This window comes from Drosophila sechellia, chromosome 2L (genome assembly GCF_004382195.2).
Source record: "Drosophila sechellia strain sech25 chromosome 2L, ASM438219v1, whole genome shotgun sequence".
In the NCBI taxonomy this organism is placed as follows: Eukaryota; Metazoa; Arthropoda; class Insecta; order Diptera; family Drosophilidae; genus Drosophila; species Drosophila sechellia.
Window position 1 is genome coordinate 23,755,380 of NC_045949.1, and position 26,594 is coordinate 23,781,973.

The window sequence follows — 26,594 nt, forward strand, 5'->3', positions numbered from 1 at the left end:
TCTTTGCGAATTTTAGAGACTGGCGGATCGCTCGCTATTTCTTCCGAACTTTACAATGTTCTTAAAACCAATGTCGACCCTCACAAATGCATGCCAGTTTTCCGTATTTCCCTCAAAATTTGGGTTTTCAACTCCACAGGCCTCAAGGCCCCTTGTCCTGGTGCTAAACCAAATAGCCGCCGTCCTTATGTCTTCGGCTGGTGATCCAATGCTACACCCCAAGCGACTTCAAACTCCACTCTAAGCGACATCGACTTTATTCACTTCCTAGACCCAGTTGATTTTGGGGTTACCTGGATTTCCTCTGGCACTCGCTTACCCTTTCTTTAGAAGGGAATTCATGATGTTTCCTCTTTCAGTCCGAAATTCCTGACCCGAAGAATTCTTCTTCTGCCGCAATTTCAGTTCTGGAAACCGAACATAGATGGCGGCCCCAAACCTTCTTACCCCCTAGATGACACTAGCTGCCACAAGCGCTAGTCCCTTTCAGCCAGGGTCTTAATCGCCTCAGCCACCTTCTCAATGCTCTTAACCACACTTTCTATAAATTTATGATGCTTATCGCAATGCCAAAGTCTGCGATAGCCTCGCTCGAGCTATTTTTGAAGTTTAATTCGTGTACCCACTCCTGTCACATCTGGGTTGACATCGGAATTGCGGGAACGTAGACTGTGGCTGACTGTGTAGTATGGACCACAAGAAGCGTTCTATTCTATTCGACTATGCGCAAACTCATTTTTTAATAGTCGTTTTCCGATCGTACCATGCCTTGATATTAACATGTTGCTTATTATAACGACCTTTTTCCCTACGTTCTGACGGCTCCGAGTAGGGGCGCCTAACTCAGACAGGATGTGTGCTCGTCTCCCCTAATATATGTTTTAATGTGATTTCCGACCAAGAAGAAGGGAACTTTCCGATCTTATCGTAAGTTTTATTCGGGATATCTCCGGCTCTCGATAAGAACTCCGCGTCGTTTCCTCGATGTTCGTCATCCTCGACTACCCGGACCAGGTAGTGCACGTCTGGTATGACCACAGAACTTCACTGCTCCCCCTGTCGCACCCTCACCGTGTAGATCTTAACGTTGCACTCTCAGTCTTGTAGACTAATGCACTTTCGTTCACTCTTGGTGATTGTACGCCCACTTTTGAATCTTCCTCATTGGACTCCAAGGCGGGTTCTCCTTTCTTGGACGACGTCACCATCGGACTCCGTTGCATCTACCCTTCGTCAGCGACGAACCCATTCGCTATGTCCGCGTTTTCTCCCATAAACATTAGAAATGTGTTATAATGAGCTGGAATTTTGTGCTATTTTAATATTTCCTTTGAGATAACATAACATAATTATTTGTAAATCAAATATGATTATAATTTAAAATTGGATGACACAATAATTAACATAAAAAGAAGAGTATTCTGAAACAAATAAAAAAATTTTCAATTTCGCGTTCAAATGAATGTTTCGGTCGCCATGGTAACCATGGTTCGTGTCGGAACATTGTTCCACAATATCGAAGAACCGGTTGCCAAACCGAAACCTAATCAACATTATGGTTCAAGCCATGTCACTTTCCTTTGTAAAAAAAAGTTTTACTTATACTTATTATTTGGATAAATATTCCATGTGGACCTGAAAAAAGGATGCTCATTAGTGCTGGTATAAGGAAAAATTGACGCTTAAAACTACATCTTATAAGTATTTAATATAAAATTCTGTATTTCTAAAATTTGCAAATGCTTGGCCGAATTGTCATACTCACTTTGTACTTATAATACTGGGAATTTAAATGCATGTCACAGAAAAATTTTTTCTTAAAAAAAGAGCAACCTTAATATTTGGAATTAATGCCCATCGATTTAAAATGTTTCAAAACTTTGACGCTAGTTTATTTGGCAAATATGAGGTTTTACAAAATAAATTAAAATAGATCTGTAATCTGTGACCTGTAGTCAAGCTTTTGTGCAAAACTTATTAAGTGCAGTCCTTAGCTTTTTGTCCAGAAATGCCTAGCAGCTCCTGATTAAGAGTCCTAAGTAATGGGTGCTTGCCGCAACCGCAAAGTCCACGAAAGTCATCTAAATCAAGGGCCCAACTCATGCCGCCACGTAGCTGCAAGAACATTCACAGACCATTGTTAAGGAGATTCAAAATGGGGATTGTTCTTACCTACCCTTCATTAATAAGATGGAACTTATGCAATAAGTACGATGTTTTTTGTTGATATAACCACTTTGCAGGCTACTTAACAGCTAAAAAAACCTAGGATTTGATCGAGAAGTAATATTCCGAAAACAAAAGATAAAAGTTGGATGTGTGTTTTTTTTGTGGTCGTTGGGTTTTACATAACCAGCACATCATTTTATAATCCATAGTCAAAAACAAGAGAAATTGCTATTGTAACGAACTGTTTTCATATATTCAGCAGACTACGAATTGCAACGGCTAGCTCAGAGAGTTTGATTGTTCGTCCCACAAAATTTATGTTTTGTTTGACCAAGAAGAATACAGGATTTTAGATTAAATTAGCTTTATTAAGATACCACTCGATAATGGATTCCTACAGTCCTCGCCGTCTGCTGCGCGGCATTACTCCTCGTCGTCCCTCCTTTGTTGTCACGCGACGTCCTTGACAGCGGCCCCGTGCCGGCTCGAAAGGGACTAAGGATGTTATGGTGGTGCAGGTGTATCGTCCGTTATGTCGCATTTGCCGACCAATGACTCTACTGTCTCTTCTGACCACGACAGGCCCTTGTCGTCTCTAACAACGGATCATCTGCCGACTCGAAAGAGACCTAAAATGTTATGATGGAGGTGTATCGTTCGTGAGGTTGAACCAAAGCTCGTCCCAGAACCACCTTTGCTAACCAAAGTCTCCACTGTCCCTTCTGACCAAGTTGAGTCTTCGTACTCTTCTGCGTCCTCGTCGTGGGTTTGCCTCCTTGCTCGGCTCCGTCACTTAAAGTGACCGAAATCATACCGCGGCTCACTGACTGATTGCCTGATTTAAGACTCCTAACACTATAGTCGAGTTCCTCGACTATCAGATGCACGTTACTAAGCTAATAATATTTATGGCATATCGATAGATATTGAAGAATATAATGAGAAAAATTTATAAGACTACTAAAAATATAAAAAAATATCAAAACACTCAAAAATGTTGGCGTGGCGGTTTACGGGCGTGGAAACAAAATTGCCTCTATGCTCTGGATTGTTAATATCAACATACGGACAGACCGATATTGCCAGTTCGACTTGGCTATTGATCCTGATCAAGATATATATACTATATATGGTCGGAAATACTCTAGTATACTTTAGTATACTATGCTATAACTGTAGATGCTATAACAGTAAAAGCTGGTTCATCAAACCATTCACGTCTAGAGCCAAATACTTCAGGGCGAAAGCCATGTGGCTGTGGTGTTGCTCCTGCAATTCGTTTATCGCCATTGGCAACTGCGCTCGAAAAAATCAAATTCGTGTCCAGCCAGTAAAACAGTATGTTGTATTGGCCACAAGATGCTAATATCCACGAGTATTCCACACCACGACGACTGTGTGAAAAAATATTTTACCCGGTGTCCTTACTATACTACTACTATAGCGCGCAAACTTCAATAACGGGTTTAAAAAACAGTAGAATCGTTAAAAAAAAGATGTATCAGGTAGAAGGAATGGTTCCGAGTCCACGTCCACGCCTTTCCACGTCCACAAAACACAAAACACTTACACCAAGTAACGATTACACTTAATGATATAGCCACCAAAATGGGCCAAAAAGATATTCAAGTTTTTTTGTTCTTTTGTTTAGCACACCTGCCTCGCTCGCTTGCTTTACTATAATATTTACTTCTCCTATTCGCATCTTAAAATGAAACAGTTAACAAAAAAAAATAGCTAAACTAAGCTTATTAGTGAAAAAGTGTTGAACATCAATAGTTATGGAATTTAATAGTTACGAGGATATGAAATTTGAAAGAAATTGTTTAACTCATTTGGGAAATATACGTTTGAAAACAAAGGGCGTAGGAAATTAAACTAAAGTTTAATTATCCTAAATTCCCCTAACAGGACGCCGGGATAATAGTTATGATGTCGATATGAACCTATTTCTCCACGGTTAAGTTCCAAAGGTTACACTCTTTGCAATTTTTCTGCAATTTACCTTGTATGCACGGTTTATGGTATACATGACCACATTCAAAGCTGGTTATACAATTAAAGTGTGTGCCTACCATCAGTACTGGACGGTGGCACAATGAGCACATTTGTTCGTTGGAAACCTGCTGACCTCGTCTTTGCGTGGTGACTATCTCCGAGTGAATTTCAAAATAGTCATTAAGTTGAATTTGTTGGGCAGAGGATAAAATTTCACCTTGAAGATTGTAGTGCCACAGCATTTTAATAAGTGATTGTCGTAGGTTTGGAATGTTCTGTCCCATTTTTATCTTTCCAACAACCACCGCTGGGCTAAAGTAGTCTAATGCAAACAAAAAAAAAAGAAGAATAATAGAACATGTTACCATTGAAAAGTATGTTACCAACTATGCCGTCCAAAACTTTCGTCACGATTTCAGGATGATTGCTAAATTCATTAATAAGTGCATTCCAAAGATCGTTGTCATCGTGCTCCTTGCAAAACTCGATGGCCATTTCTATGTCTCTGATCTAAAAATTTTTAATTTATAATTAAAGTTATCACCCACCCATTTTGCCTTACGCGGTGAATAATGATATTTAGTGCTTCGGCCGCTTCTACACCACCCATACAACCGAGCAGGTAGACTATTTCTGGATAAAAGTTTTCCTGTTTGCATATGACCAACGCCTCCTGAATGTCATAGTCCTTTGAACGCTTTAGAAAGGGCAATAGTTTGTTTCGATCGAAAATGGCATATAAGGAGATAAGTTTTTTTTGAAACACATTACTGGGATCCTTTTTAAGTAAAGAATCTAAGTACTGCAACAAACAAAAACAAAAAAATTATTTTTTTTTATTCTTATTCATACTATTACATACGCCACTTACCCAGTACAGATACTCTTGTTTGTGCTCTAGGTGGTGGACAACTATCTCAGTCTTTATTTTTTTCTTGTCAAGTAGTATTTCAAAGGCGCAGTTACGATCCAATTGAATAAGTGGAATAATCAGTTTTGAAATGACATCGTAAAGCTCATACCGGCGAATTAATTGAAAGACATCCTTGTTCTGCAACCTACGAACATTATTTAACTGAGTTCCTTTAATTGACTTTGCTACATACTTTAAATACATGCGAAGGGCACTTTCGAAGTCACCTTGATAGGAATACAAAAGAGCCAATGATTCCAGCAACTGATTGGCATGGTGCTTTCGAAAGTTATCGTGAATAGCGTTAATAACAGCCAGGCCGTCATAAAGATGAGATGGCCATTCTTTGATAAGATTCAAGAAACCACATACATCAAATTTGAGAAACTCGTATAAAACCATTTCGTATACATGGGGATCAAGTTTGCATTCGTCGGAGGTCGGCAGATAGGCGCTAACTGATCGTAGCTGCTGACACTTTACAAACTTAAAAACTTCCTCTTCCCAAAGGACTTTGTCATTGCCTAGCATGCGGAGGCAAAGTTTTGCTGCGTCATCATACTTCTTAAGCGCCAGTAAATGGTTAACATAAAGTCTATACATAAATATTTGTACGGATTAATTTTCTAAAACGATTCAGTTTTTTCATAACTCACTTGGCAACGGAAAGTACGGGAACATTACCTCCATTCGCAGATATAAGTTCCATTGCCTCCTCAAATTTACTTTAAAATAATAGAAATACAAGTACAGTAAGTTAATTATTTCAAACTTAAAATTAATCAAGAAAAAAGCTATCTTCGATGGGATTAAGTTTATTATTCCCAGAATGTAACGCAAAGACAGAAATATAAAAAGCGGATTGATTGGGGTGTGGCTTAACACGATTTTTATTATTATGATTTTTGGTTAGTTTACACTTTTTGATGATCCATACTGAAGAAATTGTCCCTTCAAGACACCTTTATTTTCGGCGCATAAGTGATTTCAAACAATTCGGAACCCCGAGACAAGCTTCAAAATAATAATATGCCCTTACCACATACCAAGCAGTAACACCTTGTTGACTAGGCATAATTATAAAGAATAAATATTTCGGCAAAAGCTTACTCAGCCTACAAATACTTCACAAAAAGTTAATAAATAAATGGTTAATCCGAAATTCGGAGCCAAAGTATATCCTTTTCTTAAGTATAAACGGAACGCAGTGTAAAGGATAGACAAAAAAGGACCACACCAGCGTTCTTAGGATTCATCAGCAACAACTAGGACAGACGAGGGATAACTAACTTATTAAATTAAAAGTAGAGTAAAAGGGTATACTAAATACTTGAAAAGTATGTACCAGGCAATGGAATCGTTTCCGAGCATATAAAGTATATGTCGCAGAGTTGTTATTTTCTAGTGGCTGGTCTGCCTTGTTGACACACCAACGTTCCGAATGAACCGAATTCCAACCGGCGTGTTATGTTCAATAATCGGAATGCCACTTCTCGCATTTGACTCGCACATCGATCTATGCTTTACACAAGCTAGCTGGACTACACACGGAGACAGCGCGACAACGCCGTCGCACTTTGGAGCCAGTCATATTCTACGTTGTAGTCAAATTCTAAGAATGACCTCACAATATACCAAACTCATTGCGCAGCAGCGTCTTGCAAGACCAGTGGTCAAACCATGTTAATAATGTGACAGACACGTACAGTGGTCAAATTCATAATGCGACACGCCCTTCCTGACATAATTCACGTCCTCGTGTGTTGTCTCAACTCTACCACACAAGTGATTCAGGATTCAAAAACCCTCTGAACATTTCAAAGAATTTCTTTCATTCAATTTATTACCGTTTCGCATCAGTTTCAACCTCATTCTTACCATAACATAATTAAATCATTTCAATTTTCTTAACATATATTAAATTTAATAAGTCATACCATTCGTGTAATTCCTTTAACACCTTTTTTTTAATCATTTTAAACTAAACAAATTTGTGAAGTTCCTTTTACATATAATTAACTTATCATTTGTGTATTTTTATTTACACATACCTTAACTTTTCTTTTGTGTAGTTCCTTTTACACATACTACCCCCGCCATAACAAGTCTCTTCTGCTATGGTGCGGTCTTCAGTTTCTCTATTGGGCAACAGGCACAGCTTCTATTGTGCTGTCTCTATCTTTACATAACTCATCGAGTATCTGATTATTTGTTGTTGCTTTTAAACATTAATGAGCATACTTATACTTTTGATAACATGTTAAAGCTTTTAGTGTATACATCATGTGTACATCCAATACTTCAATTATCTCATATGGCCCTTTAAACTTAGGATCAAGTTTAATTTGATGACGTTCTTCGCTTTTGAGCTTTATTTTTATAAAGATGCATAATAGCTTCATGGACGCGATTTATGACGGACCATAGAAGAGCTCTTGGTATTACCGGCTGTATTTTTCTATGCAGTATTTCCCTTTGCAATTCATATGTTTTGTCCAGATTTCCTGGTAACTCATTATTCTTTAACTTTAAAATTATATCTTGTATCTCGGTATCTCGCTGCTGTTTTGAAACCAACCAGCTATCAGATACCTCGGTCAAATTGATTTGTAATCCTGCAACCTTATTAAAACTTTTGTGTTGTTTGAGCACTGGATTCCTAGAGAGAAAATCCAGATGCTCCATTCGCTTGCCTTTTCTATACTCTATTTCGAAATCAAATGACTGTGAAAACGCCCACCATCCATGCACCCTCGGTGTTAAATATAGTTGTGGCCTTTAATGAATTACAGTCAGTATAAACTATAAATGTACGTCCCTGCAAATAATGTCGGAAGTGTTTAATAGAATTTACCCCTGCTAACGTCTACAGTTTGTATGAATGGTATTTAGATTCGGCGGGAGAAGTACACTTACTGTAATACTCTACCACCATGAGGTTTATTGTCAATTTTATGAAACAGGATCGCTCGATACCCAATAGAACTTGCGTCAAAATGTTGCTCTGTTGGGTATTGCGGATCGAATATGATTAAAACTGGCGTCTTAGTCAATATAGTTATTATTTTTATTGGTACCTGTTCATGCGCTGGTAACCAAACAAAGTCAGTGTTTTTTGTTCGATGTGAGAAGATACAGAGTGTTTAGGAGTGTTTAGCAGAAATTTAACACAAATTGCCGAAAATATGTGGCTAAACCAAGGAATTGTCTTAGCTGTGAGACATTTTGGGGTGGTGGTAATGCTTTTAAGGCTTGAATTTTTCGTGAGTTTGGCCTGACTTTTCCGTTGCTTAAATCAAATCCGAGATACTCTATTTTTGTGGTGAGAAAGGAACACTTAGTGACATTAAATGAAAATCCAGCCTTACTTAATGGCTCCAATACTGTCTGCAATCTAACTAGCGCTTTTTCTTTGCGTTCTGCTATTATGAGATCAGTATACACAATTGCATAAGTGTAAGCTAAAGCTCCGAAGACCTTCATTATAGGCCGCTGGAACACAGATGGTGCGTTCTTCAAACCAAACGGCATTGTCCAGGACTAGTATTGACCCTCTGGCGTTACAAAATCAGTTCGTTCGATTGAGCCCTCATGGACTGGAATCTGGTAAAAGCCGCTTGCCATATCTAGGCACGAAAAATATTTATCACCCCGAAGTCTAACAATTTGGTCTAAGATAAGGGGCGATGGGTACTTGTCAGCCACTGTATTTTCGTTTAGCATGCGATAGTCAGTCCACACGCAGTCGATCAGTTTTTTTAACTAGCATAATGGGACTAGAGAAAGGTGAACAGCTTGGCCGAATAATCGTAGCTCTTAGAAATTCGTCAACTTTACCCCACTTTGCTTTTCTCTTCTTCACTAACCCTATATGGCCGCCGTTGTACGGTCTTTTGCTGATCTATTAATCTAATTTCCAACTCCCTGTGGGGACCCTAGTCTTTGGTATTCCATCAATTACACCATCTGAATAACATTTTAAAATTTTTTTCAAGGCTGCCTTATCAAGATTATTAAGATCAGAAATTGATTCTATGACATCTTCATAATTGGAAATTACGAACAATTCTACTCTTTTCGTTGTGTAAATTTGAAATTTGTCAGCGTTCATATTTTTATTCGTCTTGAAAAATTTCTTTCGATTTCCCCAAAAAAAATGTTTTCAACAATTTTTAATTTTTTCTCATATTATTCCCCAATATCTATCGATATCCCAGAAAAACTACGACATTGCTCACCAGATTACTCTTCACGGCGGTAGTCAAATGATCGTACGCCTGATCCGATCGAAGTATTGGAATAAAGAATCTGGTAAAGGCTAAGCGATGACAACATCTCAGAGCTCAATATCAGCAGTTTAGTGCACGGTGGAAAGAGGAGTATCTTAAAGAACTCCACAAACGAAAAAAATGGCACTTTCCGACCAGGAATCTCCAAGTCGACGATACGTTAGTCGCCAAGAAGGACAATCTTCTATCGAACGAAAGGCGGCTCGGCAGAATCGTTTCTGCCTTCCCTGGAGCGGATGACCGCATTCGAGTCGTTGAGATTCGTACTTCGCATAATACAATGAAGCGCCTTGTCCACAAGGTCATCCTCCTACCAGCGGAGGACAAAGAGTCCTCCATTCCAAGAGATAAGGGATTTTCCCCCATTCCGAGTTTCAATGCGTAGTCTGCCAATACTAAGCCCCGTTTTGCTTCTTTTCTTGACAGACAAATATCCTAGACCGCAGACGAACCCGAGATATTAAATCTTACCGCTGCCGAGTATGCCCGGGAATCCATCCTATTCGGAAGTGCAAGAGGTTCGACAAGCTGAGCGCTGAAAATTGCCTTATTAATTTTTTTTTTTCATTATATTTTCTTCTCAGTTATTACTTCGTTCTTCTCAGTTATTACTTCGTTCCGAAGGTACCACGGCGCTCCAGTAATGATTCTCAAAAATGTTGACTTTGCTCGCTGAATAATATCTCTGTTACTTCTGGATGCGTTGAAGTTTCTGAAGTGATTTGATTGGCCTGTGCGATGGTTCCATGTTTTTCCCTAAAGCCAAAGTGATGTGTTGGAAGTGTGTTGTTTATTTTAAGATGAGGGCTAATTCGCAAGAGTAGCAATTTTTCAAACAAACAAACTTTTGAGAGACAAGTTAGTAAGCTTATCGGTCTTTATGATGATGGCTGCGTTTTATCTGTCTCTGGAATCATCTTTTCCAGAATCATTACTATGGTAGACTTTTTCCATTTTTGGGGAAAGTATCCAAGCTTGGCGATTGCGTTGAACAAAAAGCAGATGTGCAGAATAGCACACATTGGAAGTTCAACGAGCATTTTTGGAGTTATTAAGTCAAAGCCAGGCAATTTTTTTTGGGTTCAGTTGTTTTTTGACAATCTTTGCTAATTCACATGGTCTGAATTCAATGGGTTCTTGAGTTTCTAAATTATCTTCTATTAAAGGAGGTAGAATAAATGAGTTGGTAGCGGGATTTGGTCGAAATACATTTTGTAAATGGTTAGCGAAAGCACTGGAACACCTCAACACTGCGAAACCAGGTGCCAGAGGGACTTCGTAGTGGCATAATTGAAGCCATTGGAGTCTTTAGGTTTCTGTGAGCTCTTCACAAAGGGTGCTTAGTGCTGGTGGGAGAGAGTTGATTGATTTATAAACATTGGCTGTTTTCTTCCTCTTGTTTATGAGCATTGACAAGCATCTGCCTTGTAGTTGGCCACTCGTTTGTCTAATAACCACCTGGTATTTGTATTGTATTTGACGCTTGTTTAGGCGGCTCTTAAATTTTTTGTAAACACACAGTATCTAAGTTTGCAGTATGTTTTCCCCCGCAGTTACTGCATTTCTTCACAGACTTTTCCCTTTTTTTTATTTTTGGGGCAGTTAGTGGTAGTATGAGGTTCGCTACCGACAACACAGTATGCATTGGTGTGGCCGTATTCTTGGCAATTAGTACATTGATTCTCCGATGTAGCATGTACTGTAGATTGTATATTGCATCCACTCGTTTTTCCTAAGTGCCGGGACCTCTGGCTCGAGTTCTATTTTAAAAAGTGGCTGCGGAACTTTGTCCTTATTTAAAATATAAACAACTGTTTTTGCAGAACAGTTTTGGACATTAAGAGCCTCAATTATTTCGGCACTGTTAAGTACTACCTGTAGGCCTTGGTTTTGGTGGTCTGCTTCTGTTTGAATCTGTAGTTTTGTTTCATGAATATTTGTTTTTTAAGCGGGATAATGTAGAATTTTCTGTCACCAACCAATGCAACGCGTTTATTTACGAGTGCGTTTGTAGTCTGTTATCGAATGAATATAGTTGGAGGCCTGGTTTTTTTGGTTGTTTCGTTGTTTCGTTGGGTTGTTCCGTCGCAGAATCCGCCAAGATAGCATAGCGGTTTGAATTGTTTAGTGCAGAGTTTTCATTGCCGTTGTTGGCTCGATTGATTTTTGGTTGATTACTCGCCTTATTGTTTTGCGGGCTGAGTTTTCTCTTGATTTGGATGTAGCGATCCATGCCAGACTGCACAGTCGAAATCGTCTTCTGTTTTTGTTTTGGTTCTTCTTTGCGTAAGTTATTGTTGTTGCCAATGGTCGGTGTTGCTGAATTATTTACAGCTGGCAGAGCGATAATTAGTTGAGCCGCCGACGAAGTTGTTGTTGTGGTATCACTGAGAGTTGCTAGGGAGGTTACTGCACTTGTTATTGCACTGTTACAGTTACCCGGAATGTTCGTTTGGCGCTCCGAGGGAAGCGTGGTAGGAGAGGCGGGGTCTTGTGCCGAAGCAGGCAGAGAGGGAGAGAATGAACGCGGTCTGTCGTTCGCAGAGAGCAAAAGTTTATTTTTCGAGTTAGTTGAAGGTGGGGGTGCTCGGTCATTGATTTCCGTCGTACCGAAAGCAAAGTATGCATTGTTGCGTTGTAAAGACAGCCGGACGCTCACATTGCCGCTGAGTGCGTGTTTTGATTCATTGTTCTAAGTCCAAATATAACAATTGCCAGAACAATATGGAATAATTATTTATTTTAGTAAATAATTATTATAGTCAATAATGGTTAGTTGTGCAAACTGTACTTTTCACTTTGTGTTCAACTTTCACTATACTGTTGTAGTTTTAGAACTTGCTATTGACAGCAACCGTCTCCCTCGTGGGGTCAGACGTATATGCGAAGCTGATCCAACCGGGATTCCCAAATATCGAGGATGGGTTGCACGTCGCTCAGAACACGATGGACCGTCTCTGGAACATGCCTGGAGTGCTGACACCGATCCTGGGGGCACAGACTATTTACGCCAGATGGGGGCGAATTTCCGACCGATAGTGTAAGCGGCCAGAGCTTGCGCGCGAGCCTTCGCTCCGCAATCTTCGTCTGCTCGACCGGCAAATCCACCACTCCGCGGTCCTGGGACTTCAAGCACAACAGCAGCGAGCAACGGCAGCGAGCCGTCGACCACGACGACGCACAGGAAGTGGCCGTAATAATTGGATTTATCCGGACCTTCATTTCAGTTTTGATATTTTTTCATATTTTTATTAGTCTTGAAAATATCTATCGATTTGCCAAAAACTTTTTGCCTCGACCAGCCTAACGCTCACAAAACCTGTCGCGCCCTCACATTTGCAAAATGTTTTGATATTGTTTCATATTTGGTGTACTGTAAATTTTTATCGATTTACCAAAAAAACTTTTTGCCACGCCCACTCCAACGCTAACAAATAATTTTGCTCACCAATGTCTATCGATATCCCAGAAAAATGATGAAAGTTCCCGTTCGAATTTCCACTAGTTGAGTAACGGAGATCGGGGCATAGTCGGGGAAGTCGACTATAGCATTCTATATTGTTTTAAATTTATTTCTAATTTTTTAGAGTAACATCCTCCCCTCCTTACCGTACATAAACTGTAGAATCAGTGAGCGAGGAATGATCAAAATGCTGATAGACACAGGCTTTTATAAAAATTACATACACCCAAAATGTGCAATAAATCCAAAAAAAAAAAAAAAAAAAAATGAAAAACCTTTCCATGTCTGTCCATATGTTGGTGGCACCGTTTTAGTGACTCACCATGTAATAGCCAACCCGTTCGAATTGAAAAAAAGTAACAGCGAGTCCTTGGAGGCGCTGATAGGAAATGACACAATAAGAGAAATAGGATTTATAATATTAGCAGACAACTAAAAATTAAATTATATCAACAACCTTCAGGAGAAGTAAACAATCTCAGCTAGAACACGCCAATAACATTTAAAAACAAATTACGAAAAAGATCTGCTCAGAGTTGACTGTTTATAGACCGAAACTAAAAAATAACGTTTACAACAAAAGTGGTAGCAACGATTAGAAGTACTCTCACCGACCCTATCTATTCAAGACAATATCCTTACCCAGAAGCACCCAGGAAAGAAGTAGGGAAACAAAAAAAATTGATTATAGGAAGTTGAACATGGCCACCATTCCCGATAGGTACCCAATTCCAGACATTAATTTTGTCCTTGCACAGTTTGGAAAAAACAGGTTATTTTCCGTTATAATTTTTAAAAAGCGGTTTATTTCAGATTCCTCTAAGGGAATCCGACATAGAGAAAACTACTTTTTCAGTGAATCAGGGTAAATATGAGTTTACGAGATTACCATTTGGGCTTAAAAACGACCTCTCTATATTTCAAAGGGCACTAGACGATATACTCGGAGAAAATCGGTGTAAAATGCTTCGTCTACATAGACGACATCATCATATTTAGCAAAAAAGAAGAACAGCATGCAAACGACATTAGTAAAATTTTCCGAACTTTAGAATAGGCAAAAATGAGGGTTCAAAAAAGAGGTAGAATTCCTGGGATTTATGATAGCAGGCGGTGGAATTAAAACAAATCCAGAAAAAGTAAGAGCTATCGCAAGATTCCCTATTCCCAAGACACTTAAACACCTTTCATAAAAGAAGCAGAACTGGCTAAACCCCTTTCAGCCCTTTTAAGAGGGGAGGAGTTGGAAAGCGATGGACGCTTTTAAGAAGCTAATAAGAACTCTTGCATCTAAGGAAGTTATGTTATTTCACTTTGACTTTAAAAAGGAATTACAACTGACAACGGACGCCTCAGACTGTGCAATAGGAGCAGTATAGTCTCATGATGATAAACCCATAATGTTTAATACAAGAACTCTGAGTAAAGCCGGGAAGCACTACGCTCCAAACAAAAAAGAGATGCTTGGCATCATATGGGCAGTACAGACACTCCGCAATTACCTTTATGGTTCCACTAAAGTAAAGATTTTCACAGACCACGAATCACTCACGTGCCACAAGTCCCAAAAGTAGGAAGCGCTGGAAAGCAATCCTTGAAGAATATAATCATGAACTTTTACACAATCCAAAGAAATCAAACGTAGCAGCAGACGCATTAAGTAGACCACCAAATCGAGCGAACGATGAAATAAATACCCTCACCGCAACAGTCCACAGTAGTAACAGCTCGCCAGAAAGACTAATTCCAATGGCAACAGAGCCACTAAACGTCTTTAAGAATCAAATAATACTGAAAATAGGAAACCAGGCCTCTTTTAAATTTGAAATAATTTTTTACTGTAAAGGAACCCTCACTCCATTTCGGAAAAACTTGATGAATGCACTTCACTCGGACGAACGAACTTCAGGCCTTCTACAAGAAATATACCAGCAGCATTTTAGAAAATAACCAGCAAATATTAGAAAATTTTTATTTTCCAAAAATTATAGCTAAAATGGAGAAAATCGTAAATGAATGCAGCGTCTGTAAAGAACACAAATACGAGGGACAATCGAAAATCGAAAAATCGCTAAGTTCAGGTCCAACAATGAGAATGATGCAGGAGAAATAAAAAAAAAAAAACTCCACCCTACCAGAGCGCGGCAAACAGACCAATCGACCGTTTCCATTCAACCCTAACAGAAATCACGAGAAGTAAAAAGGCAGAAAAACTCCATAGCTCCATAGGAGATCTTATCGGCAGATCTATAGTTAAATAAAAATACACTGTTTACTCTACTACTAACAGAAAACCAGTCGATCTATTTTTTGGTAGGAAGGTAGCAAATGATCCTAACCTACAGGAAAGACAGGAACCTTTGAAAAAATAAAAAACAAACAGGAGAAACATAAAAAAAAAACATAATAAGTAATAATCGTCTTACACTTGTTAATTTCTATGGAATTGCCAAAACCTTTTTGCCACGCCCTCATAGAGAAAAAAACTGCCATGTCCACAATTTTGAAAAATGTTTTGATTTTTCTTCGTTTTATTGTTTGTCTTAACAATTTTTATCGGTATACCAAAAACACTTTGGAGACGCCCCTCCTTACAGCTACAATACGACGGAAACAATCACGCCCACACTTTTGAACAACTTTTATATTTTTTATCATTTCGCGTTCGTATTCCAGTAGATGATAGTCGGGGAACTCGACTATAAGATTCTCTCTTGTCTATAAGTGTATTTAGGTTTGTAGTTGCAGATTTACACAAATAGTAACAGAATTAGGACTAAGATGGAAGGAAATATGAATTGCAAAACAGAGTTAGCTCGTGAACCTCCAGAGTGAACAGACGTATTTTCATCGAGGTCCGTATAAAATCACTTGATTTAGTGAAGTAAATAGTTTATAACATAAAATATATAAATAAATCGAAAGCGAAAGAGACGCTATTGGCAATGTTAAATTGCTATACTATATAATTTTCTGTGTGTGGAATAATAAAGAAAAACTAAAAAACAAATAGGCAACAAACATATCGATCGTTTTAAAATGAGCCAACGCGAATTGCGCGCTCAGCGCCAAAACAGCACCAACATTAACTCTATGCTCAAAACCGAAAGCGGTGTACAATTCCGCTGTACCAACAACAACGAAAGCAAGAACACTCACACCGACTCTTGAAAGCGGAAGCGGACAAGAACCAAAAGAAAACAAAAAACTTTGTCAAACAGGGCTGGATCGCTACATCCAAATAAAGCGAAAGCTAAGCCCACAACACAAGCAGGCTGGTAGGTAATAAGCCGAAAATAAATCGAGCCAACGACTCAAGATCAAATAGGTTTGCACTATTGGATGACTGCGAAGTGCAGGAACAGGGGCATAAGAAGATAAAGCTGCCACCAATATATATACGTGAGAAAACATCAAGTGCGCGATTGTTCCATGTTATACCTCTTACTAAGGGTAACATACAAGAAACGAAAGTGCAGAATTAACTCTTTTAAGTCGAACTGGAGCCATCGAGTCAGAAAAACAACAAAAATTAAGTACATCCTATATATAAGCTACAGTATTTACTGCACCGAAGAATAACCGTAGAAGAGCCACACAAGCGCAGGCAACCTGTTTTAGCCGCCGTTTACAGAAGTTAACATTCGAATACTATTTCAATTGTCTCTTTTATTTTGATCTGTACTCTAGCTTGGTTCAACAGCGACTGACTGCCGCGCTCTCTGCAGAGTGGCGAGTCGATTATTAGGTATGTATGACTAGGAATGTATGACTAAGAGTAAAGGAAGAGGGTAGAAGGAGCAGCCTACTACACTGTGCAGTGCATCAACTGCCAAGAATATCGCCACACCAAAGCGTACTGCACCCTAAAATCCATCTGCGTCGTTTGCAGCGATACCCACAGTACTGTAAACTGTCCTAAGAATAAAAACGACAGTTCAATTAAGTTATTAAGAATTAAATTATGCAGAAACTGTGGCGAAAAACACAGCCAACTGGCGAGGATGCATTGCTTACAAGGAACTCAAGAGTCGCCTAAACAAACGAGTGGATTCAGCTTCAGATCGTATCACACCAACAATTCACAAAGTAATTGAACCGACTACAACTAACATCCCTTCGTCTGCAAGCCACCGAACAATGCCAAACTCTTCCTTTGCAAGTGTACTAAAATCAGGGATCCATGTACCAACAGCAGTCACCTCCAGCGACCAGCATAAAATTCACCAAATAAACAAATAAACACACAGAACATGCAACAGCAGCCAATTGGCGTTGAAGCGATTATGCTTTCGATGCAGCAAAGCATGAAAGACTTCATGACCTTCATGCTAGAGCTTATGAGGAACCAAAACATCCTTATTCAAATGCTCGTTTCTTCTAAAACAGGATAAAGACTCCCTTAATAATAGCTACCTGGAACGCTAATGGCGTTTCGCGGCACAAGCTAGAACTTACTCAGTTCTTAGCCGACAGAAACATTGACGTTGTGCTACTCTCAGAGACTCACCTTACCGAAAAGTACAACTTCCAAATACCAGGATATAAATCACCCGGATGACCTTGCCATGGAGGCACTGCCATACTAATACTATTGCGAATTAAGCAGAACTTTCTTGGTAATTGACAAGAAGACTGCTTACAATGTACTTCTATAAACCTTCAATGCTCACCTCGCCTCACAATCTCTGAGGAAAAATTCACAACACTTTTTGACTCATTTGGTGAAAGATTTGTTGCAGTTGGCGATTGGAATACCGAGCACATGTACTGGGGATCTCGGATAGCGAATCCTAAAGGAAAACAGCTGTACAACGCAATCATCAAACCGCAACACAAACTTTACTAAGTTTCCCCGGGAACACCTACATACTGGCCAGCAGATCCCATGAAGCTTCCAGATTTGATTTACTTTGCCATCACAAAAAGTTTATCCCAATCAATGATTACAGCTGAGGCACTTCCAGAACTCTCATCTGATCATCTTTTGTACCCTATACAACACATAGAGCGACCATGTAGGCTTACAAGCAATACAACTGGGCGAGGTACAAAACACATGTTTGTTCCCATACCGGCTTTTCTAGCTCCCTGGACATTGATCAATTTGATGGTGATATAGAATCAATACTTGTCGCAGCAGCAAAAGCGTCAACTCCACAAGACAACCATGTATGCAGTATAAAGTTTAACAAGACAAGTAGAGATACTGAACTGCTTGTTCACGACGACTTCGAAGGGAGTGGCAGGAGCACAGATCACCTGGCGCAAAGAGTAAATTCTTCTGCTTCTCGCAGACTTACCAAAGCGCTTAAGAAAGAAGAAGCCCACAGGCACAAAGAACTCGTTGTGGAAAGACCACAGGAACCTACAGGCAACAACAGAAACGGTTGTACCTCTCCGTAACTCTACCGGAAACTGGTCTGGCAGTGACATGGACAGAGTAAGAGTCTTCGCTGATCATCTTAAAAAAGTATTTCAACCAAATCGAGCCACGAACTCATTTACTCTCCCGCCTTTAACTGCATCTGACTTATCACCACAAGATTCTGTAGAATTTCGACCAAGCGAGATAACGAAAGTCATTAAAGGGTAACTGAAGACTGGAAAAACGCCTGGCTACAATTTAATAACCCCGAAAATGATCATCAAGCTTCCAATGTGTGCAGTTCTACGAATCTACTTACTCTTCAACGCAATTACTAAAATTGGATACTTCCCTAAAAAGTGAAACAACAACAGGAGGGCCGAATGTAGGCATCAGAAGCAAGCCAGAAGAGCAAGTAGGCTCAGTAGAGTGACACAGTGGTTATTTTTTTTTTAAACGGTTACAAGAGAATCTGATAGCATTGATATATATATAATTTGCTAAATATTATAATAATGGAATTATGGACATCGCCTCCTAGCTTCAAAGCGATAGCTTGTGCACTATATTAAACAAATTAACTAAATCAATTATTTTTCTTGTGTTCTCTCCCTTTCGTGCGTTGTGCGCAGTGCTGTTTAGTGCTGTTTTTGTATGCACAACTTCTGCACTGTGCACCTATTCTGTCGCTCTCAATCTCTTGCTCTCCCATCTAAAGTTAGAACCTTAGAACGGGCAGACTGCTCTCTTGCGGTACATTTAACAACACGATTGCATGTTTTGATTTTGCGTTTTGGTACAGTGATCTCAAGGAAAAAAATTTTGATACTAATTTTGTCTGCTTCTAAAATAAATGCAGCTCTGGTTTTAGTAGGCGAACACGTGGTGACCTAGCTAAGGGCCCAAATCTAGAGTACTGTTGTGATGCTTGATTGGGGATTGCGAAGGGGATGAAATCGTTTAAGCGCCAAACTAAAGGTGGCTTGAAAGGACTGAGCAACATTTTTGGCGTAGCTAGAGATAGTTTTCGACGAGCCGATGATCTCCTTTCCGCGATAGACTCGCAGCCTTAGCTATCAACAGGTAAAAAAGATTCGGAGCAATCGTCAGCTAATAAAGATCAATCCGTTGTGGAGAGAGTACTTCTTAGGATTGCTAAAGATTCCGAAATGTCTGCCCTGGTTTCTCAACCAGTGATTGCACTTGTCCCAATTAGCTTGCAACCACAATGAAATGTTGAGTCCGGACTAACGTTGGCCATCTCACAAATACACTTTCGTATATTGGTTTTACTATTGGAACGAAATTTCGTTTTTTCGCCTTTCCTCCGATTAAACATAATTTGCTGTCTTGTCTTATATATAAGACAAAACAAAAAATTAAACTTTTCTTACGATAGCATTTCATCTTTCAAGATAATGAGCTATTTTCAACCATATTTATAGTGTTTTTTGGCCGGATACTACTATAAACTAAGATCTATTCCTTTTAAAATGCTAGAGGCTCGTGTAGAAAACAAACTAAATTGTATTCCGTTAGGCTCTTCTTTGCATATAATTTTGCTTACAGAGACTTGGTTAAAGACGGAGATACTTAACTTCGAAGACTTTCCAGGTATGTACAAGATGTACAGGTATGATCGTCCCCCCAGCCCGCGAGTTAAAGTCTTAATTGCGGTTAGGTCTATCCCCCAGTCAGAGGAGTTACTTTTTGACGGGTCCCTAAATTTAGAATTCATATGCGTAAAGCATAGATAGATAGATAGATCTGTTCATATTAACTGCTCCTTCATTCCGCCGTGTTCTGAATCCCCAGAATATCTAAATCCTTTGTCCGCTATCCCAAAAAGACTGTCTGGTAATGATTTTAATATACCTGGCACAATGTGGTCCCCAGGAGAAAAGTCGAATATTCCTCACCCTATAGCACAACATGACTTTATTGGCGACTTGCTCGATCTCTGTCGCAAGATAATAATATTCGAAGCTCTAGTGGACGATTCTTGGATTTATGTCTTGTAATAAGTCCCGACATAGAAGAAGAAGAAGAAGAGAAGTCAAGCAAGCGAATTTATTATTTTCGCAAGGCAAACTTTCTGAGGCTAAATAATTTTATAGCTGGCCTCAATTGGTCCTTTACTCCTGTAACATAATGGTGGATGCCATAAATATTTTTTATACCGCAATTAAATCATTTGTTAACTCTTGTGTTCCGATGTACTATCCGTCTATAACAAACCTCCTTAGTTTAATAAAGAGTTGACACACCTAAGAAATGTCAAATCCAGACTTTACACAACACTTAAAATTACCAGTTTTCAGTCTATCCTTTTTAAATATTTAAGTGCTCGGTTAAATTTTACCGTGCTCAATGTTACAAGAGTAAAAAGGTAATAAAAAGGTAAAAACATGTACAGTACATGCGCGCTGTTTGAGTGCTGTTTTTGTGATGGTTTGCCTACCAATACATCCCTAGAACAATATATGAATACTTGACAGTGATTCTCCGATGATAGATTAGTAGTGTAGCTTAGTAGTTAATAGACTATCATGAAATTATTGGACTTTAAAGAAGTTTATTGGCTTACCTGTGTTTAATCAACCATTCTATACGATCATCTGTTTCAATAAGACTAGCTACAACAATATCCTTTGGGGCCACAATATAAAACCGATTCTCCTCGATTATGCCACCCAGACTATAGTCATTCACGGTGTACTCCTCAAAGCCGCGTAAAGTTAAACTGTCTGTGCAGATTTCTTCGCTGCTATTCATTTTGTATTCAATAACGCATAATACAGGTCGTTGGGCTTTAAAACAAGAGCTTTTTTCCTTGCGAAAGCCAAGAACCACCAATTGCTTTGCAGATAATGGTGCAAGCCCACATACGTAGAAAGTTGTTTGAAATGTCGAGACTGCAATGGTAAAGTGAAATTATAAATGTGAGGATTTTTAATTTCACTGCGTGCCCAAAATTTTTTATTATAACCGTTACTCGTAGAATATAAGAATATACAAGATACGTTGAGTAGTATGTAACACGTAGAGGGAAGTGTTCCCGACCATAATAAGTATATATTTTGGATCAATCGATCTGGTCTGTCCGTCCGTATGAACCTCGAGATCTCAGGAACTACATACGCTAGAAAGTTTAGATTAAGGATACAGATTCTAAAGACATAGACGCAGGTCAAATTTGTTGTTTGTTCAAATGTTGCCATGACCCCTCTAACGCCAACAAACCACCCAAAACCTTAACTTTAAATATGTTTTGAAATTTTGTATCTTGCAAATAATTTATATCGATTTGCCAAAAGCTTTTAGCCACGCCTACTCCAACCCCCATAAGCCGCCGAGAACTGTTTCGATTATTATTCGTTTTATTGTTTGTCTTGCCATCGGTATACCAAAAACACTTTGGCCACGCCCCTCTTATAAAAGGCACTTTTTTGATCACGGCCGACATTGCCTTCTCTTCGCTAGAGTAAAACTGAGAGCGTGAAAAATCTAAAAATAGAAATTGGTTGCTTGTGTGAGTAAAAACAACAAGCGAGAAAGTGTGTATGTGTGCGTACTTGTGCTAGAAGACTATTTTCGGCCCGAAATCAATTTTGAGCAAAGAAACGAATTTACATATTTAGAGTTTAGGACAAAATTTCAACTGGGTACTGTGAGCAGTACCTTTTTCAGCATTAATTGTATTGTATGGAATTGTTATTATAATTTTGTAATTTTAAACATAAAATTTCCAAGAAAGAAAATACATATAAAAAAATATATTTCATAAAAATAATACAACACATGGTTAAAAGTTAATATGTTTAATACCTGTTTAATACAACATTTATTTCTTGAGACACGACGTGTGGTCATAAGCACCTAATAATCGATGTTTACTAGACAATGTCAACTATAATTTTTAACACGTAGCAAGCTAAATATTGTTTTTGTGATAATATGTACATAGTTTCGGCTATTACCATTTTTAAGCTAAATTCAAATAATAATATCGTTTAGGCAACGCAAAAAAAAATAATATGGATTTAAATTCTAAGGACTTGTAAAGTGAAGGGCATATTTTGTCAAATTTACAATACATGAGCATACGTGTGCACATATATAGTTGTCGGCTGTCACTGTATGCGTAGAAAAGAGCTGATGGCTGTAAAGCTTTCCGCTCTCTCGCTCTTGAACAAAGATTCGAGAGAGCCTGGAGCCACCTCTAGAGCCAGCCCGAAAAAATCGTGTGCAAAAATATCGAATGACGTTACGTTACGTTACGCATCTTGTTATTCTAGTGTCTTTGATAACGGGTATTTGATAGTCGGAAAATCCACTTTAGAATTCTCTCTTGATTTTTTAATAGACTTTACATACTTGGATCCACAATGTAGACAGGCAGATTGCCAGTTGAAGCTTCGATTGAATTTCTCTTTCGAATTACGCAAACCCGAATAGTGTCTACCCAGCCAATCAACAATGTATTCTTGTTGGACCAGCGAAGGTGGCATCGAAAATTTTCTAGTCGCTCCTGAGGAGGAACCTCCCATTTTATTAATCCAAGTGAGCATCTTTCGTTTAAATCGTAGACTCGAACTCCTATATGACTTGCCCAGGCAATAAAGTTGCCATGCCAGCAGATCGACAAAACACTGCCTTCGACTGAGCACAGTTCAACTGGTTTAAGCTTCTTTAGCAAGTTACGCTCGTACAAAATAAGTTTGTCGTCGCCTGCAAAATAATTGCTCTAGATAAATTAACAGAAAATATTGATATTACCCACCCACTACAAATCTCTTAATGTGAGCTTTGGAATCGGGCTCCAGTGATACGACCTTTATACATTTGCCAAAGCTGAGACTGTGATTGTTATCAGAGCTAAACAACCCCGTTATGTTGACCTAGGCAAAGAGAATTAAGTTTTATATTGCTATCAAGCTCAAATACTCACTTTTCCGTCGTCGGAGCATGTGGCCACATACTCGCCCTTATGATCTACATCGATATTGTTTACTGCCACTTGGTGAGTGTACCGTTCGCTAGCGCTAAGATTTGAGTAGACTGAGTTTCCTTGATGGTCAAATATACAAACACGCCCTCGGAAAGTTCCAAATATAAGAAACTAAATATGTACGTATTTTAGAATACTAAAATAATATGTGGTTGGCTCACACCTTTAAGTGTACAGCGCTACAAGTGATGACATCAGCATTGAGCATGTATTTCAAATCGTTTGCGAGACGGTGATACTTGAATTTGGGCTCCACATCTTCCTCATTTATGCTATCGGCCCAAGAGTCCTGGAATGATCAAAAGTTTAATAACCTGCGTTTAGCAAAACATTCAAATATAGTACACAACTGATGAGCGGCAAAGCTTTAGCCATTTAAAACAAAAGAAAATTTCTGATTTTAGAACAACGAAAATACACAGACTGATGTATTATTTTACTATTTACATTTACTAGAACGCTATAGATAATAACAATTATTCTAACACGGTCTTATTATTCGATGTTATAGCTGTATCCCACTAATATATTTATATCCGAAAACCGTAAATACACTAGATTCGTAGAAAAGTATGTAACATGTACACTAGTGGGCATAAGTATTTGGACAAGAAAAATATTCAATATATTTGTTTGTAACTCATTGTTTACTTAAAGCAAAATTGTTTAATAATTTTTGTGAATAGGTAGACTATCGTAGTTAAATTAGGTAACATAAACATATGGGTAACTTCATTGTTGATTTAACAAAAATTACTTTTTTATAAATTAGCAGTGGCATAAGTATTTGGACAAATTATTTAAATGTTATAAATTGAAAAAAAAGTCGACTAAAAAATTATGAGTAATTAATAATAAATATACCCTCCCTTAGCGTCTATCACTTTTTGCAGACGTTTTGGTACAGACTGTACACAGCTGTGGATATAATCTATTGAAATATCCTTTCATAAGGTTTAAATTTCCAAAATCGTTTCTTCGCGACTTCTAGATAAGTTTGCACGCCTGTTTCTTTTTAAATATGACCAGAGGTTTTTCATGATTAGTAAGCACATCTAAATATTTTCTTTGATTCATGGTTCCATCAACAGGAACCAAATCTCCCAAGCCAGTGAAGGCTACGCATCCCCAAAACATAATGATTTACTCTCTGACATACTGGTGCCACTTTTTTCCGATATTGTATCGGTAATCTAACAAAAAATTTTTTTTTGAGCACTGAAACTCAAAAGAGCTTTCATCGCTCTCCAAAACATTGTTCCAGAATGATGCAGGCTGACCAACATATTTTTTGTCAAAGTCGAGGTGCTTTAACTTATTTCGTGGAGTTATTAGTGGTATGACTTTGCTAACATATGTTCCTAAATCGGCTTCCTTAAGACGTCTGCGAACTGTTCTTTCACTGATATCGATTTCTGCTCCTTTTTTTCTTTGGCAAGCGATAGGGGAGTTTGTAGAACATTCTGCTTAAAAATCCGTAAGACATACCCATCGTCCTTTTAAGTTGTTTTACGTGGTCGGCCACTACGCGCAACGTTTTTGGTTGTGTGTGATTTTTTATATTTATTTATTTGGTAATACACCGTTGGCCATGGAATTTTGTATAAATCAATGATATTTTGTTCCGAAATACCAAAGGTATATTTAATTATTATTTCATTTTTAATAAATTCGCTCAGCTCCTTTGTTTTCCCCATGTTCAACAAATTTATGAATGAAATAAAAGTAGGTAGTAACACGTTATCAAGAACAAATGTTCAAATGATCTAAAAAAAGTAAAAAATTTGATATTCTGCGAACAACAGATCAATGCAAACTAATTAAATGTGATGTCTAAATACTTTTCCCACCGTCCAAATCGTTATCTGTCTAGCTTCCTTATCAGCAGAAGGAAAATTGAAAAGGTAAAAAGCAAAGCATACCTCTCGCATGTAACTGTAATGACACTCTTTGTTTTAACATCAATAGTTTACTTATTTATTTGACTATACTATGAAAAAAAGGCCGCCATAGCAGTAGGATTCACAAGGGGATCAACGCGCCATCAACGGTGGTACGGTCCGTAATTGTGACACACTACTGGAAGTGCAACTACACTCTCCACGCGAGGGCGGCTGGAAACAGGCTCTTAGTTAGGTCATGTCTCTGCTAAGAATGCTGGCTAATCGTAGTTGGGCTGGAGCTGGTAACTCTCAAAAATTTCCACACCTCCGGGCCGGACTAAGGTGTCATTCGACCCGTGCCGAAAGTCTGCCCGGCTGGGGGCCCGTGTAATAACTAGCCCAGTCGATAGCCTTACCCGGGTACTGCGGATCTCTGCCCGGGCGGACCTTTTATTTCTCTGCAACTCGTGGGTACTATGAGCAATAGACCAAATAATTTTAAAATACCGCAGTCCTTGACTGCGGGAAATGTCGCAAGACATTACGCGGACCTTGACGGAGGGCGCTTACTTCGATGGTAACACCAAAAAATGCTCCTAAACGGAGTGCGCCAACGGCACAAGCACGCCCAGTTGCGGGAGGGAAGTATCGGGCAGCCACACCGAGTCACTCGAATGTGGTCCAAGCCGGCCAAGCGGGACGGGCTAAAAACCCATTACCGCAACTTGGTCAGCCTGGTGCCCGGGATGACCCTAACCGTAAGGGGCTGAGCGGGGCCAGAACGAAGTGGTATCTTCGTTACCTTTAGCAGGGCAAGTCACCCGCAGAAGCTTTGTCTCTGGCGAAGACACCGCAGCCGCTAGAGCAAAAGCCCAACTCTGCTTCGAAGCGGGCAAACACCACCCTGACGCCTCCGACGGAAACGTCTAAGAGGCAGAAGGTGGAGAAGAGCAGGCCACTGACTGCTCCCTTCGATAGCCCAAGTACCTCAAGGGCTGCAAAGGCAACTGAGGTACGCAAGCCATCATATGCGACCATAACTGGGACCATTAAGGTTGCGGTCGTACCAGAGGGGTACCCCAAAGTCATCCTCAGCAGTGAGAACCTCTCACAGCTCGAGGACGCACTACTGGAGGAAATAGTCCTCTCCGGTTGGGATTCTCCAATCAAGTTTGGAGGAATCCACTTCAGGGTGGGCCACCTGATAGTGGACTGCCGCAACGCAACCACTGCTGAGTGGCTGCAATCAGCAGTTGCCAGCCTCAGAAAGTGGAGCGGTGTCTCCCTGGAGGTAAGGATAGGCGACGTCCTGCCATCGTCACACAACATCACCATCTTCTGCCCTAGGACAGGGGACAAAACAACAAAGTGGATCATGGAATTGATCAAGAAACAGAATGACTTGGACACTGAGAACTGGCGTCTCATATCAAGGAAGAATGAGGGTGGTGGCTCGCTCTTCAGCCTTGGCATTGATGACAACTGATGACAACATGCGCC

At 39.3% G+C, this 26,594-nt stretch overlaps 1 protein-coding gene across 9 annotated transcripts; it reads right to left on the reverse strand.

Moving 5' to 3' along the window:
- Nucleotides 1-1,290: 1,290 nt before the first annotated feature.
- LOC6620478 (vacuolar protein sorting-associated protein 41 homolog) lies at nucleotides 1,291-23,665 on the reverse strand. 9 transcript variants are annotated; one of them, XM_032714485.1, is made up of 14 exons: nucleotides 23,557-23,665; nucleotides 23,375-23,500; nucleotides 23,152-23,322; nucleotides 22,984-23,101; nucleotides 22,578-22,931; nucleotides 20,788-21,115; nucleotides 5,737-5,805; nucleotides 5,274-5,675; nucleotides 5,039-5,225; nucleotides 4,730-4,969; nucleotides 4,551-4,677; nucleotides 4,385-4,489; nucleotides 4,245-4,318; nucleotides 1,862-2,115 (listed from the first exon to the last, which is right to left on the reverse strand). In XM_032714485.1, exons 1-14 carry the CDS (start codon nucleotides 23,584-23,586, stop codon nucleotides 1,978-1,980), a joined length of 2,469 nt encoding a protein of 822 aa, XP_032570376.1. In that variant the 5' UTR covers nucleotides 23,587-23,665; the 3' UTR covers nucleotides 1,862-1,977. The 9 variants fall into 9 exon arrangements, 8 of the variants coding, with proteins under 8 accessions (XP_032570383.1, XP_032570376.1, XP_032570359.1 ...); XM_032714492.1 differs by lacking the exon at nucleotides 1,862-2,115 and adding an exon at nucleotides 1,291-1,635 and having other exon boundaries at nucleotides 4,245-4,489; XM_032714468.1 differs by having other exon boundaries at nucleotides 4,245-4,489.
- Nucleotides 23,666-26,594: the final 2,929 nt, after the last annotated feature.

Bases quoted from the DNA above. Each gene is read 5' to 3' on its own strand.
- LOC6620478 (XM_032714468.1), bottom strand. From the start codon at position 23,586: ATGGCTAAAGCTTTGCCGCTCATCAGTTGT. The intron at 23,501-23,556 runs GTACTATATTTG...TGATCATTCCAG, and splicing joins CTTTGCCGCTCATCAGTTGT to GACTCTTGGGCCGATAGCAT. The intron at 5,676-5,736 runs GTGAGTTATGAA...ATTTATGTATAG, and splicing joins CCCGTACTTTCCGTTGCCAA to ACTTTATGTTAACCATTTAC.